A 15426-nucleotide genomic window follows, 5' to 3' on the forward strand; every position below is an offset into this window, starting at 1 on the left:
AAGCGTGGCCAGCAGATTCAGAGAGGTGATTCTGCCCCTCTGCTCTGATCTTGTGAGACCCCACCTGGAGTACTGTGTCCAGTTCTGGAGCCCTCAGCACAGGAAAGATATGGACCTGTTGGAACAGGTCCAGAGGAGGTCCAAAAATGATCCGAGGGCTGGAGCACCTCTGCTATGAAGACAGGCTGAGAGAGCGGGGGTTGTTCAGCCTGGAGAAGAGAAGGCTCTGGGGAGAACTTATAGCAGCTTTCCAGTACCTGAAGGGGGCCTACAAGAAAGCTGGAGTAAAAAATACCTTTTTACAAGGGTATGTAGTGATAGGACGAGGGGTAATGGCTTCAAACTGGAAGAGGGGAGATTCAGATTAGATATCAGGAAGAAGTTTTTCACTATGAAGGTGGTGAGGCACTGGAACAGGTTGCCGAGGGAGGTTGTGGATGCCCCATCCCTGGAAGTGTTCAAGGCCAGGCTGGATGGGGCTTTGAGCAGCCTGGTCTAGTGGGAGGTGTCCCTGCCCATGGCAGAGGGGTTGGAACTAGATGATCTTTAAGGTCCCTTTCAACCCAAACCATTCTGTGATTCTATGATTTCACGGACGGGGGTCAATGGTCAGGGCCCGAACCATGCCGGGGCCCTCCTGAGAGGTGGTGCAGACAGATGTGTCCTGAGGCTGGGCCCGAGCTCTGGTCAGCAGTCCCACAGAGCCAGGCACAGCCAGCAGGGACTGACCCAAAGTGGCTGTTCCCTGCCGGGCTGTTGGCTCATCACAGAATCACAGAATTGTAGGGGTTGTCAGAGATCATCTAGTCCAACCCCCCTGCCAAACCAGATTCATCTAGAGCAGGTTGCACAGGAACGTGTCCAGGCAGGTTTTGAGATCTCCAGAGTTGGAGACTCCACCACCTCTCTGGGCAGCCTGTTCCAGTGCTCTGCCACCCTCAAAGGAAAGAAGTTTTTCCTCATGTTGAGATGGAATTTCCTGTGTTCCGGTTTGTGCCCGTTGCCCCTTGTCCTGTCGCTGGGCATGACTGAAAAGAGTCTGGCCCCGGCCTTTTGACACCTGCCCTTTAGATATTTATAAGCATTGATGAGATCCCCTCTCAGTCTTCTCCAGGCTAAACAGACCCAGGTCTCTCAGCCTTTCCTCATAAGAGAGCTGCTCCAGTCCCTTGATCATCTTTGTAGCCCTCCGCTGGACTCTCTCCAGCAGTTCCTGGTCCTTCTTGAAGTGGGGAGCCCAGAACTGGACACAGTACTCCAGATGTGGCCTCACCAGGGCAGAGTAGAGGGGGAGGATGACCTCCCTCAACCTGCTGGCCATGCTCTTTTTAATGCACCCCAGGAGACCATTGGCCTTCTTGGCCTCGAGGGCACATTGCTGGCTCATGGTCATCCTGTTGTACACCCGGACTCCCAGGCCCCTCTCTGCAGAGCTGCTTTCCAGCGGGTCAACCCCTCACCTGTTCTGATAGCAAGGCCAAGCCCATAAAGGCATGACTGTGCCCGCAGGCATGCTGCTGCAGTCCTAACCTGCAGGTGAAGGCAGTGAAGGCAGCATTCAGGCTGAAGAGGGCATCCTTTTCTATCGTTCCTGCCTTATTTACAGCCTGATAGCTAATGCTTTTTTTTTGCTTTTTTTTTTTTTTTTTTTTTTGAGGGGGACAGAGCGCTTTTGGGTCCTGCGACTTTCAGTGTAGCTCCTCTGGATTACCTAAGGTCACAAAAAACATAGGGCAGGGAATCGGTCTTTGGTGCTGCGGCAACTGTGTAGTTGAAACAGGAGCTCTGCCATGGAGCTTGCTGGGGCTGAGCATGTGCGTGAAAGGCTCCAAGCTGAATGAGTCCCTCCTAAAAAAATCTGTGTTTGCATTATCTCCACGGAAGTTAATGTAGGTATAATTAAAATAGATATCTAGAACACCTTTCACTCTTTAAAGCAGTGTTTTGGGGAAGTGTTTAAAAGAGTGTATCCAGTCTGAATTACAGGGGAAATTCAAGTAGGCAAAAGTCTGGTATTTGCATGTTAGGGTTACTGCTCTTGCAAAATAGATCTTATTACAGCTTGGCACAGCATATAGCAAATTATCAGCAGAGAAACCAAAATAGCTGGCAGTGCAATACAGTAGGTAAGGCGCTCAGGTTGCGTATGGAAAAAACAGATCTAGGTCCCTGTTGCAGACTGGATCTCCAGTTCCCATGCTCATCTTTGATTTCACAGAAATAAGTAACTCATCTTCACAGTGTGTAGAGACTTCATCAACCCTACCTTAAAATCGGCTACCCGCAACTAGTTACTCTTTCTTTATTTTTCTGACTCTAATAATACGAAATTACTTATACCAAGTGGCATTTATACAGAAGAAATCTTGGAAGAGATTCAGCCCACACCAGCATTATGGTTAAGGTAATCTTTGAGTAGAGAAATTAAGGCTTAGATTTTCATATGGATTATACAATTGAAGTTGGGTTTCCCATATGTTGTTTGAAAGCCTTAATTATCAAGTTACTGGGTTTTCTGGGATGAGGAATATCTCCTTGCTGCACTTCTGACCAGTTATTCTGAAAGATTATGATTTCATGCCAGTGAAGAAGAAGAAAACATTTAAAATCTCAAAAACCTTCCTAGAACAAGAAAAATGTTTCTAGCCCAGATCTAACTGTGGCATTTCTTATATCACCTGTCATAACTTTGGCAGAGGAAAGAATTCCAAGTTTACTTGGTCCTTCACAACTGCTGGCCAATGCAGATCGTTAACGAGGATCTGTTCATTTGGCATGGATGCGGGACTCCTGTTAGGAAGAAGTGGGGTTGCCACACACAAAAATATAGCTCTAATAATTGCTCTGTCACTACATGCTCGAGAGCTGTGTTGTGCCATCAGCTCCTCTCCGAGGCTTGCAAGCTGTCATCTCATCCCTAGGGTCCTCTCCATGCACTGTCAGTACTCGGTGAGTTGCTGAGGAAAGAGGGAAACCAGAAAGAGAAATAGGCTTTGTATGAGCTAAGGAGAAGAGCTAGGGGAGAGTTTCAGGGGGTGGACCGATGTGAGAGGCTTGGCTGGGCAAAATCAGGCAATGAACTGGGAGCAAGTGCATGAGGACTGGGGGAGGTCTGAGTGACCCGCCTGGGGTTGGGTGTCTTGCTGAACACATTTCTTCAAAGCCACCTTCTGTGAAATCAGGGCCAGTGCATTTGATCCTAAATAGCAGTAGTTTGTACGTTTACTCAGCAGCTTAAAAAAAAAACCAGTTTCTTTTCCATCTTTGTACTGAAAAGTCTGCAATTCCAACTGAAATTCAATATTCTTTCACAGTTATCTGCATAAGGAGCTTCAGCCTTCCTAAAGGTATTATTGTTGTGATTACTCAATACATTCAGACTAATGCATTTAAAGATATTTTTCTCAACTATTTATGATAGTGAACTAAGTATGGGCTTTGGGGGTGTGTAGTATTTGGATGAGCATACACAAAGGGCTCAGAGCAAACAAAGCAGTCACGGTCTAAAGCTGCGCCTGAGTTTTGTTGACATCTTTAGTTGGCCAAGGTAGATCTCCATGTGGCAATGGCTGGGACGCTTGCATTCCACCAACAAATCAAAACATGTTGACTTCAAAGAAAAGGCTTTACGTTTTCCAGAAAGGCTGCAATAATGTTTGTGCATGGATTAGAAAAGATGGTTATAATTGCCTTAAGGCCTATCTTTGGTGAAAGAACAATGTTCCCTATTGCTGATTCTGACTCGTGCACATGGAACAAATAGTAACAATTATTCTTGTTTATTGGGCTCTTGAAAGGTTTGTGCTTTTTTTCCACTAAAAATGTTGAAACATTACTACATGACTTGCTACGGCTGCGTGCATTGATAGTATTGTCCTTAGTCACTCACATAGACCAGTTGACTATGGAGCAAATTAAGTATTTTTTCACCAAGATTCGCTTATACCTAAAAGGATGCATCTTGACAGGTTTAAAATATTGCCAAAAATGTGCTACCCCCTCTTTTAACTGTGATGATAATTCATAACTTGATTGCAAGGACTTCAATCAATATAAAAGTATTTTACAGTAATTAGTTTCTATGTCATTGGAAAGGAAATAAGCAGAAAGATAACAGGTCATTTTCAAGATACAAAGGAAACAATGTTAAGCATATCTGAAAATTTAAAAATTTATTAAATCAAAGTTTGATTTTAAAAATCAAAGTTTGATTTTAAAAAAATGTGTCATGATCTGCAGCTAATCCTGGTAATGGTTATTTTTTAAAACACTTTGTTATGGGCAAATTAATGGAAATTGAGAGTGACTAGTTCCCAGACCAGCTTGCATGACACATAATAGCCAAGTATGCCATCAGTTGTCCTCTGATCTTGAAGACCGAGTAACTAAAGGTTTTGTGGGTTTTGCCCTAATGTACAACCAAAGTTTCAGAACTATGGGAGATGTTTGATTGCGTCAGCGTTATTACATTGAGTCATCAAGGCATGCCCCACAAGATGGTTATCTCTATACTGCGCAGCTCAAAGCATGTTCAGCATTTTCAGGAAATTAGAAATTAGTTTTGTATTTTCAGTGAGGATATTTCCCCATTGTGTTGTTTGTTTTTTTTAACAGTGAATCATATAAGGGTGTTGGAAACACATTTGTAGAGACTGCATAAGATTTAAATTTATTTTACAATGTGCTAGTAAATTTTAAAGGTATGGTATGAAAATTAGAATAATCCTTTATTTTCTACAGATCATGATAGTGTATTCATTCTGGAGAAGAAGAGTCCCCTTTATCAAAAAAAAAACCTAACTGAAAAATAACAAAAGAAAAAAAAGATATTATTTCTCTGAAAAATGTTGGGTTTTGAGGACATCTTAAAATTATAAAAATTGATAGAAGTCTGGGCATGAGCTGTTAGAACAGGGAACACTGAGTAACTCAGGTTCATTAGTGTTTATATGTTTGGGAGTCTTCTTTTAGAAATATGCCTGTTCTATCTACAAAAGCTTTTTTTACAAGTTTTTTACAGGTTAATTTTACAAGTTCCTCAAACTCATGAAGCACAGTGGGGAATATATTCTTCGTGTAAAAATCATTACAGCTGATCCTTTTAAGGCGGAGTTTCAAAAAAAGTTAAGGATAATTGTCCGTGTAAGGAATTTTATAATTATGTTGAACTGGTAAACTAAAATATATTGAAATGTGTTAAGGTGATGATAGCAGTCATCCTACATATTGAGTTGATGTTATACTGAGTTATATATTTGAGGCAATAGGGATCTAATAGTATAGTAAGGAGAAGTTCCTAAAATATGTCCTAAAATAATGCTTTGTCCTTATTTTTTCACAGCTATGTCCCTGTTGTTCGCAAGGAAAGTTTGTTACCTTGGTGCTGTTGGGAGAGCTTGGCTTCATGTCCATCTCTGTCACTCTAATTTCACATGTTTTATCGACTATAATTCCCTATTCTGTTTTTTTCATTTTTACTTTGTAACTTTTTGTAACTCCACTAGCACAGAGATGGCCTATTGTTCAAAACGACAAGTGTTATTTTGCAGCAGTAGTTGTAATAGCCCATCTGAGCCTGGAGGTAATCCAATAAATCTACCAGATGAAGCATTACACAAAGTACAGCCAAGAGAAAATCTTTCCTTTCTCTGACTTCCATTTCCCCAATATCCTTCCCTTCCCGTGCAGTCACTCACACCCCTTTTATCTCTCCCGTGGGAGAGATTCTCCTGGGATGTGGAGGTTTGGCTTTATATTATTCCTGAGGTTGTCTGGCAAGAGGTGGAGGTAAAAAAGGGTGTATGGTATAATCCACAAGTTAGGATACCTTCTTGCAAGACACAAGATCGATGCTCACGTCTCTTTGCAAATATATCAGAGGATGTAAGCCAGTATCCTTGAAAGCTGAGGCAAGTCTTTATGGAAGCAGCAACCTAATTCCAAGAAATAGGACATGGCTGTGAATCCCCATCAGCCTGTCTCCTTCTCTCTGCCCAGAGTTAAGTATGGAAATCCTAAGAAAGTGGAACTAAAGTGCCACCTTTTCCTTGGCATTTCCTGCTGGTTATTTCGGATCATGGGATAATATCATTGGTTTGTGTTGGAAGAGACCAAAGAATGGTTTGGGTTGGAAGGGACCTTCAAAGATCATCTAGTCCAAACCCCCTGCCATGGGACATCTTTCAGTAGGTCAGGGTGCTCAAAGCCCCATCCGTCCTGTCCTTGAACACTTCCAGCAACATCCACAGCTTCTCTAGGCAACCTGTTCCACTGTCTCACCACCCTCATCGCAAAAAATATCTTTCTTATGTCCAATCTAAACCTGTCCCCCTCTCTGAGCATACTGGCTTTCACCCAGGTACCCAATTTTGGGGCGGGGAACCCAGTGGTCCACACTTAGATGGTACAATTATTGCTTGCTGTGGATCTACCTACTATATTCACGTTCCCCTCTCTTTGCTCCCTTGTACCTCTGCATTTGGAGGGTCCAGGCTTGTCCCCCGGGTTTACGGAGGCCAGGCAGCCTGGGGAAGCTGAGCTCCCGTGGCTGGGCAGAGGCAGGGAGCGAGGCACGGAGAGGAGGGGTCATTTTAAAGAGCACCCGAGCGCAGGCTCCAGTCTCTTTTGCTGACTGTGACAGCAAAGCGTCACACTGGAAACCACAAGGTGGGACTTACCAAGTGGCCTGTGATCTTTCTCTCTCTTTTTTACCACACTTCCTCTCTTTTTGTCTTCTCATTTTTCCAAGGAAGAGGCATTTTCACTGACAGCTTCTTGGACAGTTCTGGGACACCCTTTTTCTGAGGAGGGTAAGGGGTTTTTTAACTCCTCACTTTGATAGTGGTTAGAAGTAACATTTTAAAGGAGGGGGGAAGGTTGGTTGTTTGAATGCATTGTTTTGGGACCCTGAGTGTCCTTAGGCATGATTTTTTCTTAAGCTAAAATAAATTAGGTGAAAGCAAATGGCTATAGAAAACCAAATCATGCAGGGCTTTCAAAGTTCAGTCACTTGGATTTATGATGGCATCGTTTGATTTGTTTCACTGTTTTTGCATGTCTTGTCACGTATGTGCTTATACACTAAACCAGTTGCTCGTATTTCTGCTGATAGAAAAGTGTTTTTCACAAAAAAACTTTGGGGAGTGGACATTTTTGAACAGAGAGCTTAAAATGTCATATATTTAAATGAGCTCAGCAATGATGCAGCGAGACAATAAACGTTAAGTGCTGCAGGTATTAAAATTTTTAAGTTATGGGTCTCTCAAAATATTTAGAAACACAAATATGACTGCCAAAAAGAATACGCCCTTGCCAACTATAAAGCTGTGGCTATTAATATGCAAAGCTATAAGTACGTGAGTAACATGCAAAAACATCCGGAAGTTTAATTTTGCTTTTATTCTATGTCAAGAAACATATGTGACACTTGTGGTAGCGTAGTTTTTTTGCCAAAAACTTGCATTAGACCACAAAAGTATACTAAAACACCAGCTATACCTTCGTTTGAACCTGTCTTAAAATGGCAAGCTGCTGGGAGGTTGCTATTCTGGGAGGTGACTCTGATGGGTCTCAACAGATGGAGCTCCTGGAATGCAGCCGGAGCGGGGGGAGCCAGGCAGCAGCTGACCCCCGCGCTGGCACACCGACATTTTGGGGATCGCGGCTCACGTCAGTGACACTTTTCGGCACACATGGCCTTCTCCCTCGCCTGCTCTGCACACGGTCGTCACCCAGCAGCAAAAAAATAAAATAAAAAATCCTGGTGCTCACAGGCAGCAGCCATTCCTTTCTATAACTGAATTCACGTTTTGTTATGTGCTGTGTGCTTAAGGAAAAATTGATGTGCTGAGATTTTAGACTGAAATACTACTGGAATTTTTTTTATTAAAAGTTACCTAAAATAATCCAGTTGTTTTATGGTTTATGTTAGGTAGCATGTCTTCATGAATGAGAGCAAGCATCTCAGAGAAAATTAGCTGGTGTAAATTGTTTTAAAATCAATGGATATATTGAAGATAAATGCTATATTTGAATGCTGATCTCAGCGATTCTCTTTTAACTGTGTTGCTGAAGATCAGTGCTTTCCGTCAAGGTGTATTTGCATATACATACATTTATTTGCAATAGCTCCTTTGAAAATTACCTAGGGGCCATCTGACATTGCATTTGACAAAAACTTGGCCCTTCATTTCAGCAAGAGCTGGAACTTGCCTCGAGTTGATAAGTCTAATTCGAATATCCGTTCTAACAAAATGGGAGTAATTCTTACCCTTCACACATACAGAACTTGTTTAAAATAACACACCCTGCTAGTATTTGCGTGACGTTTTTCTCAAATAAAAGTTAGACAAAATCCTAAATGTAGGATTGTGTTTCAAATTACTGATATTGAAAAGCAAGCAAAGTGTGCTATGAGTAGAATGCATTTGTAAATCTGACATGGGAAGTAGAATATCATCAGTCTAGAAAATCAAAAGTTACAAAAACCTGGAAGCAATTTGGAGCAGATACTAAATCTAAAATCAACACTACATCATACTAAAATTCACTTTGTATTTATGTCTTGTGTTGCCTCTTTTTTTAAAGAATTTCTCTCACTCTTATTATTTCCTGGTCGAATTCTGATCTTGCCTGTAAGTCTGTACTAGCCCTGGAGTAAGGATGAGCAAAGCTGGGGGCCCATATCTTTCCTACGCTTCAGACTAATGAATTCATATCTAAAGCCTGGCTGCTTTAAATATATATTTACAAGATTTTATGCTCTGACAAAGTCATTTAATGTTTAGAAAGAGAATTTAACTCTTTGAATGTGGTGACAATAGGGGAATGTTATTTTTATGATCTTGTTATTAAAAAACGGAATTCTTTTTAGGTGTTGTAGGTGTATTCTTCACAATGTGAGTATCCATTGTTATTAATAAGCATCCACACTACAATCTAGGACAGTATAATAGCTCTTAGGAAGATATATTATCCTGTCTGTTGTGGTTTTGTGGCCTTTATATGTATTGACAAAGGTTAGATTTGTTGCATAATCATTCTGCTATTAAATTTCACTACTGCAGTGTCGCTCTAAATGTTTTAATTTTATTTTTAGCAAGCCCTTGGCTGTAATATTTCATTGCAGTCATGGCCCCTAAGAAGAAGAATGTGAAGAAGAACAAAGCAGATATCAATGAAATGACTATCATTGTAGAAGATGGCCCCCTCAGTAAACTAAATGTCTTGAATGGACTCTTAGATGGAGGAAATGGTTTCAGCTGCATCTCATCTGAAGTTTCCGACCCATCATATAGCCCAAATCTCTTGGAAGGACTAAGCAGAATGAGACAAGAAAATTTTCTTTGTGATTTGACTATCAGTACCAAAACCAAATCCTTCAGTGTTCATAAGGTGGTGATGGCTTCAAGCAGTGACTACTTTCATAACATCTTAAAGAAAGATCCCTCCATTCAACGAGTAGACCTCAATGACGTATCCCCGTTGGGTCTAGCTACTGTTATCACCTATGCTTACACTGGAAAACTTACTCTCTCACTTTATACAATAGGTAGTATTATTTCCACAGCAATTTATCTGCAGATTCACACCCTTGTAAAGATGTGCTGTGATTTTCTGATCCAAGAAATCAATGTTGAGAATTGTATGTACGTGGCCAATATTGCAGAAACATATGGACTAAAAACAACTAAGGAAGCAGCACACAAGTTTATTAGAGACAACTTCATTGAATTTTCAGAAACGGATCAGTTCTTAAAACTTACTTTTGATCAGATTAACGAACTTCTTGCAGATGACGACTTGCAGTTGCCTTCTGAAATTGTTGCATTCCAGATTGCAATAAAATGGCTGGAATTTGACCAAAAAAGAGTAAAGTTTGCTGCCGATCTCTTAGGTAACATCCGCTTTGGTACCATCTCAGCTCAAGACCTTGTCAATTATGTTCAAACTGTGCCAAGAATGATGCAAGATGCTGACTGCCATAAGCTCCTAGTGGATGCCATGAACTATCATTTGCTTCCCTACCACCAGAATACACTGCAGTCCAGAAGAACGAGGATCCGTGGAGGTTTCAGAGTCTTAGTTACTGTAGGGGGACGTCCTGCGCTAACAGAAAAGTCTCTTAGCAGAGACATCTTGTACAGAGATCCGGAAAATGGATGGAAAAAGCTGAGTGAAATGCCTGCTAAAAGTTTTAATCAGTGTGTGACGGTGATGGATGGATTTCTCTATGTGGCTGGTGGGGAAGACCAGAACGATGCCAGGAACCAAGCTAAGCATGCAGTCAGCAATTTCTGCAGGTAACGGGTTATTTATTTAAAAGGGATGGAGAGATCAATTCCAAACAATGCAGGTAGATAGACCAAGCTGGTTTGTGATGTGCAGTGTGAACTGCTCAGATAAAAAGGAAGGGGAGAAGGTTGGGGAGGTATGGGTGCTATTCTATATTAAGATTTGAATGAACAGAAATACGCAACTGTAGTTATGCAAAAAGTTCACCATGGTTACACATGCACAATGAGAAGTGAGGAAGACAGAGAAAACTTCCTCCACATGGAGGAAACAAATAGAAACATAAATAGGAAGTTCTTGGATGTTCTAAGGTACCATTAAATACACCAAATCAGACAAGGTGAGACTTTTTAAATTTCAGGAGCTTCTGATGCCTAACAGAAAGTTCTGCAAGCCACCTTCTAGGTATTATAATCTTGACTTTTTATGCACCATCCACCATATTTTCAAGAGCTGTATTTCATATCCTTTAGCTCTTTTATTTATTGAGATTTTGAAAACAATGTCACCATCTCTTGGAAGGCTGTATTTCTCTTCTACAGTGTGCTCCAAATAATATCTCACTTCTGAAATATTCCAGTTCCTATCTGTATCTATAGTCATCCGAGGACTGCACTGGTGATAGCAAGGTCAGAAGAATGCATAGGCTGACATGCAGTAGTCAAATGGATGGAACTCTCTTTTAAAGAGTTCAGCCTAAGAGCTAATGACACAAAATAGCTTGAAGCAAAGGCTGGAGGTGACACAACTCAGCTTTTTATCTATAACCAGAGTACGGCCATGCAATGGCGATACACAGTCACAGTCCACCAATGCTTCCTTTTCTGCTCCCGGAAGGGACATTCAGATAACTTCTGAAGACATCAACCAACATGCAAAGTTAACGAATAAGGAACCTTCTCTAGATCATTTTTATTGTGGAATCTGCTTTGTCAGAAAAATATCTCACATAAAGGAGATTATGTTGTTATTTTCCCAACTTTCTGCTTTTAAGCTATGCCTCACGTTCTCACAAGGAGCTGTGTGCTTGGTGCACACCTTGATGGTGGGGAGGTGGTGGGGAAATTCTCGTGGTCCGTGGCTGGATGGGTTCTGCTCCCTGTTCTGCCATTCACCTCAAGCGTGTCAAGTCACATCAGTCTGTCTGTGGACTTGCTTTCAGAGCTGCAGATGACAATGCAGTACGACAGATAACAATTATTATTTACTTTCCCATAGTCTTTTTCTCATGTGATTCTCTGGCCGTCTCAGCGTGCAACAAGAGAAATGTGTGGACCGACTAATGTACCTCACCCAGCTCCTTCAGGAGTCATAACATGCTATTCCCTACTTCAGAATTGCTCATTTAAATGTCAGCAACAGAGAATGTTATTTCGGATAGGTATGGTGTTAGGAAGCAAAGATGTTCTTTCCACATAATTCTTTCTCCATATGAGTGGCAGGGAAGGAATACTTACTATTTAGAAAGTACTAAAAAGATGTATAAATCACCACCTAACATTTTTTAAAACCCTTTGAGTAAATTTTGACATCTTTGCTGTAGGTGTAAATTGCAAAAAAACTTCTAAAATTTCAACACACAATTGAAAGTACCTCTTTCCAATATTCTAATGAGGTTATTATACAAAATTGAATTACAGGAAAAAGTCAGATTTACTTTATTGAAATAATGCTAGGTTTGAATGATACAAACAATTTTTTTTCTCTAATCAAAAGTTAAATTTATTTGGAAATTTAACCAGGAATACCAGTTTCATTCCACTGACTTCTGATGGGCTAAATAAATAACTAAAACTTTAGCAACGCCGCAGCTGCAGCAGTAGTGAGACAGAGACAGGACTGTAGAATTTAGCAGCGCAGTATGCGAGACAGTTACCCTCTTTTTTTAATGCTTCCAGATACGATCCTCGTTTCAACACCTGGATTCACCTGGCAAACATGAATCAGCGGCGCACCCACTTTAGCCTGAATGTGTTCAATGGCCTCCTTTTTGCAGTGGGAGGTCGCAACTCTGAGGGGTGCCTCTCCTCGGTCGAATGCTATGTGCCCGCAACTAACCAGTGGCAGATGAAGGCACCTCTGGAGGTGCCCAGGTGCTGCCACGCCAGCGCGGTGGTGGATGGTCGCGTCCTGGTGACAGGAGGTTACATTAATAACGCTTACTCTCGCTCGGTGTGCATGTACGACCCCAGCAAAGATAGCTGGCAGGATAAGTCCAGCCTCAGCACCCCAAGGGGGTGGCACTGCGCGGTGTCCCTTCTGGAGAGGGTCTACGTCATGGGTGGGTCTCAGCTGGGGGGGCGAGCTGAAAGGGTGGACGTTCTCCCCGTGGAGTGTTACAGTCCTTACACAGGGCAATGGAGTTACGCGGCGCCTCTTCAAACCGGAGTTAGCACGGCTGGCGCCTCCACCCTTAACGGGAAAATTTATTTAGTGGGTGGCTGGAATGAAATAGAGAAAAAATATAAGAAGTGCATTCAGTGCTATAACCCGGATCTCAACGAATGGACAGAGGAAGATGAGCTGCCCGAGGCCACAGTGGGGGTATCCTGTTGTACGATATCCATGCCCAACACCAAGACAAGGGAGTCCAGGGCCAGCTCAGTCTCTTCTGTCCCAGTCAGTATTTGAATACGGGTCTAACCAGCAACAAAGAAAAAATGTTTACCAGCACAGCAGTATAATTAACCCTTTAAGTAGCATTTTTGTGTTTATATGGGAAAAAAAAAAAATCATTGGCTTTGCAAGAGTTTTAACAGTGCAAATTGGCCAGTTTTCATGATCTTTAATACAGGTGGCGTGAAACAGCATGTTAGGGATAATATGAATGTTCTTAGCAGGAAGAGAGAGTTAACCCATAACTGCAGAATTTCTTTCTTTTCCTGATTTTGCCACTGACTCACCATACTATCTGTGGCAAATCATTTAATTTCTTTGTGCCTCGGTTTCCTTACCTGTAAAATAGAGATAAACTTGCTTCAGAAGATTGTTGTGAGGCTTTTTTAATATTGAGTTTTAAATGCTTTCAGAACCCAAATTGAAAGTCAAATATTGCTAGTAATAAATCTCAACATACATCAGAAATGTGCCATGTCATTATAAAAGTGCTCAGTTTTGTTCTTTTCTAAGCTTTTTCTATTTTGACAAACAGAAGGAAAAAAGAAAAACAAAAAAAAATATAGCATGTAGCACGTGCATACTTTCCTTTTGGGGCAGTGGCATTCACAGAAAATTTCTCAAAATATTTTCTCCTTCTGAAGTTAGAAAGAGATCACTGTCTTCTGCCATGAAACCCTTTAATTCTCATATCTAATGCTGTGATACAGCCTTCAAGACCTGAATCCACAAAATGCCTTAGCTCCTGTAAGCATTGTGGACCAGCCGCAAGGGCTGCCTTGGGTGCCAGATTGCTGTCCTGACCTCCATGCGTACACCAAGGAGCAGACCGCTGCCCCATCCTCCTCCTCACGCCAGGGAGGCTCTCCTGTCTCTCCAGGTGGAAGGCATGAAGACCAGTCAGTGTGTCTCCTCCTGTTCCTACACTTCCCATCTGTGTAGGAATGTACCTCTGGGTCATCTTCTCATCTGAGAAGGTCCTCACCAATGCAAGGAGTTAGGAGCTGCTGCAGCAGGGCCAAAACCTGGAAACTGAGCTCATGCCAGGAGGCACCAAGGGCTAGGAGCAGAGAAGATACACAGAGTGTCCCTCCTACTCAGTATTATTCTGACAAATTCCCAGTGGAGTGAGGAGCAAAGATGGAATAAAAACTGCAGGATATGCCTTTAAGAGCAGGGTACATGTGTGGGAAATGGTGAATAATGGGAAAACAGGATGAAATCAAAGAGACTTTGCTTAATAATAACAAAGAGATACTTTAACGCCTTTCTTACCAGGTGTAGGCACAACATCATAAAATCACGGAATCGCCTAGGTTGGAAGGGACCTTTCAGATCATCGAGTCCAAACATCAACCTAACTCTGACAAAACCCATCACTAACCCCTATCTCTAAGCGCTATGTCTACCCATCTTTTAAATACCTCCAGGGATGGTGCCTCAACCACTTCCCTGGGCAGCCTCTTCCAATGCTTGATAACACTTTCAGTGTAAAAATTTTTCCTAATAAAACCTTCCCTGGCGCAACATCACCCAAACTGACCTTTTCCTGGGCATACTACTATATGACTCCTTTTGAAGGCTTCATTACAGCCTTGTTTATTTTTTGAGGAGCTTTTATTCATATTTTTTCCAAAGGCTAGACTAATGCTGTGCCTCTTGAAGTCTGTGAAGTTTTCCCAGTGAGTAGAGTGAAGTATTTGCTTAATTCAGATTACCTTCAAAAACCTTTTCTTCCTAATTTCAGCATGCAGTGGGGGAATTAAGCATGAAACTGAATCCTATTCCCTTAGACAAAGGGATATGCAGCCTATAATGTCCCTGAGAATTTGATACCAAAGGCCTCCTGTCAGCACTAAATGTCTACATCCTTCTGTTGGGGAAGGAAAGAAGCAATGCAAGGAACTAAAATGATTTAATATAACCAGAAGGGTAGAAGTTCACTCCCCTTAACCAATTCATAGAGGCTTCCCATGCAGTTTCCTCAGGTTATCGTTGACACCTCCAGGCTGCGGTGCCAATGAGAAGGCATGCTCTTCGCAGCGTTTACAAGGCAGCCAGATTTTTATCTCATTTGCAAAAGGAGAACGCCATAAAATCGTCTGTAAGTGCAGATATTGTTGAGGCAAGCATTTTCAGGACTCGTACTCTGCTCTTTGTAGCTTTGTTGCAGCTGCATATTGAGGATCATCGTGAGCGTGACACAGTATTAGAGATGAAGTAATTCACTCCGTTGGTCGGGATTAAACTGCATCGTCCTTGGTCCTGTTTTCCAGTTCTAACTTAAGAGTTCATGTCTGCAACCTCATCATACAGTTTTAAATCCCAAATTCTATTTTTGAGTGCTGCGTGTTATTAGAATATACAGCATTACAGTGACTTTTGGTCAAAGCAGCGCTGTCATATAGTTTTAATTAATTTAATTTGCATACAGTTATTCTTTATCCTGTTTAGTTCTCATGAATAATAATTCAAACCCACAGTCACAGAACAAAACATGGAGTTGTGTAGCAAAGT

At 41.7% G+C, this 15426-nt stretch overlaps 1 protein-coding gene across 1 annotated transcript; it reads left to right on the forward strand.

The window, feature by feature from the left end:
* Positions 1-6553: 6553 nt before the first annotated feature.
* Positions 6554-13535, forward strand: KLHL31 (kelch like family member 31). Its single transcript, XM_074581614.1, has 3 exons — positions 6554-6809; positions 9098-10301; positions 12192-13535. The coding sequence occupies exons 2-3, from the start codon at positions 9130-9132 to the stop codon at positions 12922-12924; spliced, it is 1905 nt and encodes a 634-aa protein (XP_074437715.1). The 5' UTR covers positions 6554-6809; positions 9098-9129; the 3' UTR covers positions 12925-13535.
* Positions 13536-15426: the final 1891 nt, after the last annotated feature.

The sequence above is a fragment of the Larus michahellis genome, chromosome 3, assembly GCF_964199755.1.
Source record: "Larus michahellis chromosome 3, bLarMic1.1, whole genome shotgun sequence".
NCBI lineage: Eukaryota > Metazoa > Chordata > Aves > Charadriiformes > Laridae > Larus > Larus michahellis.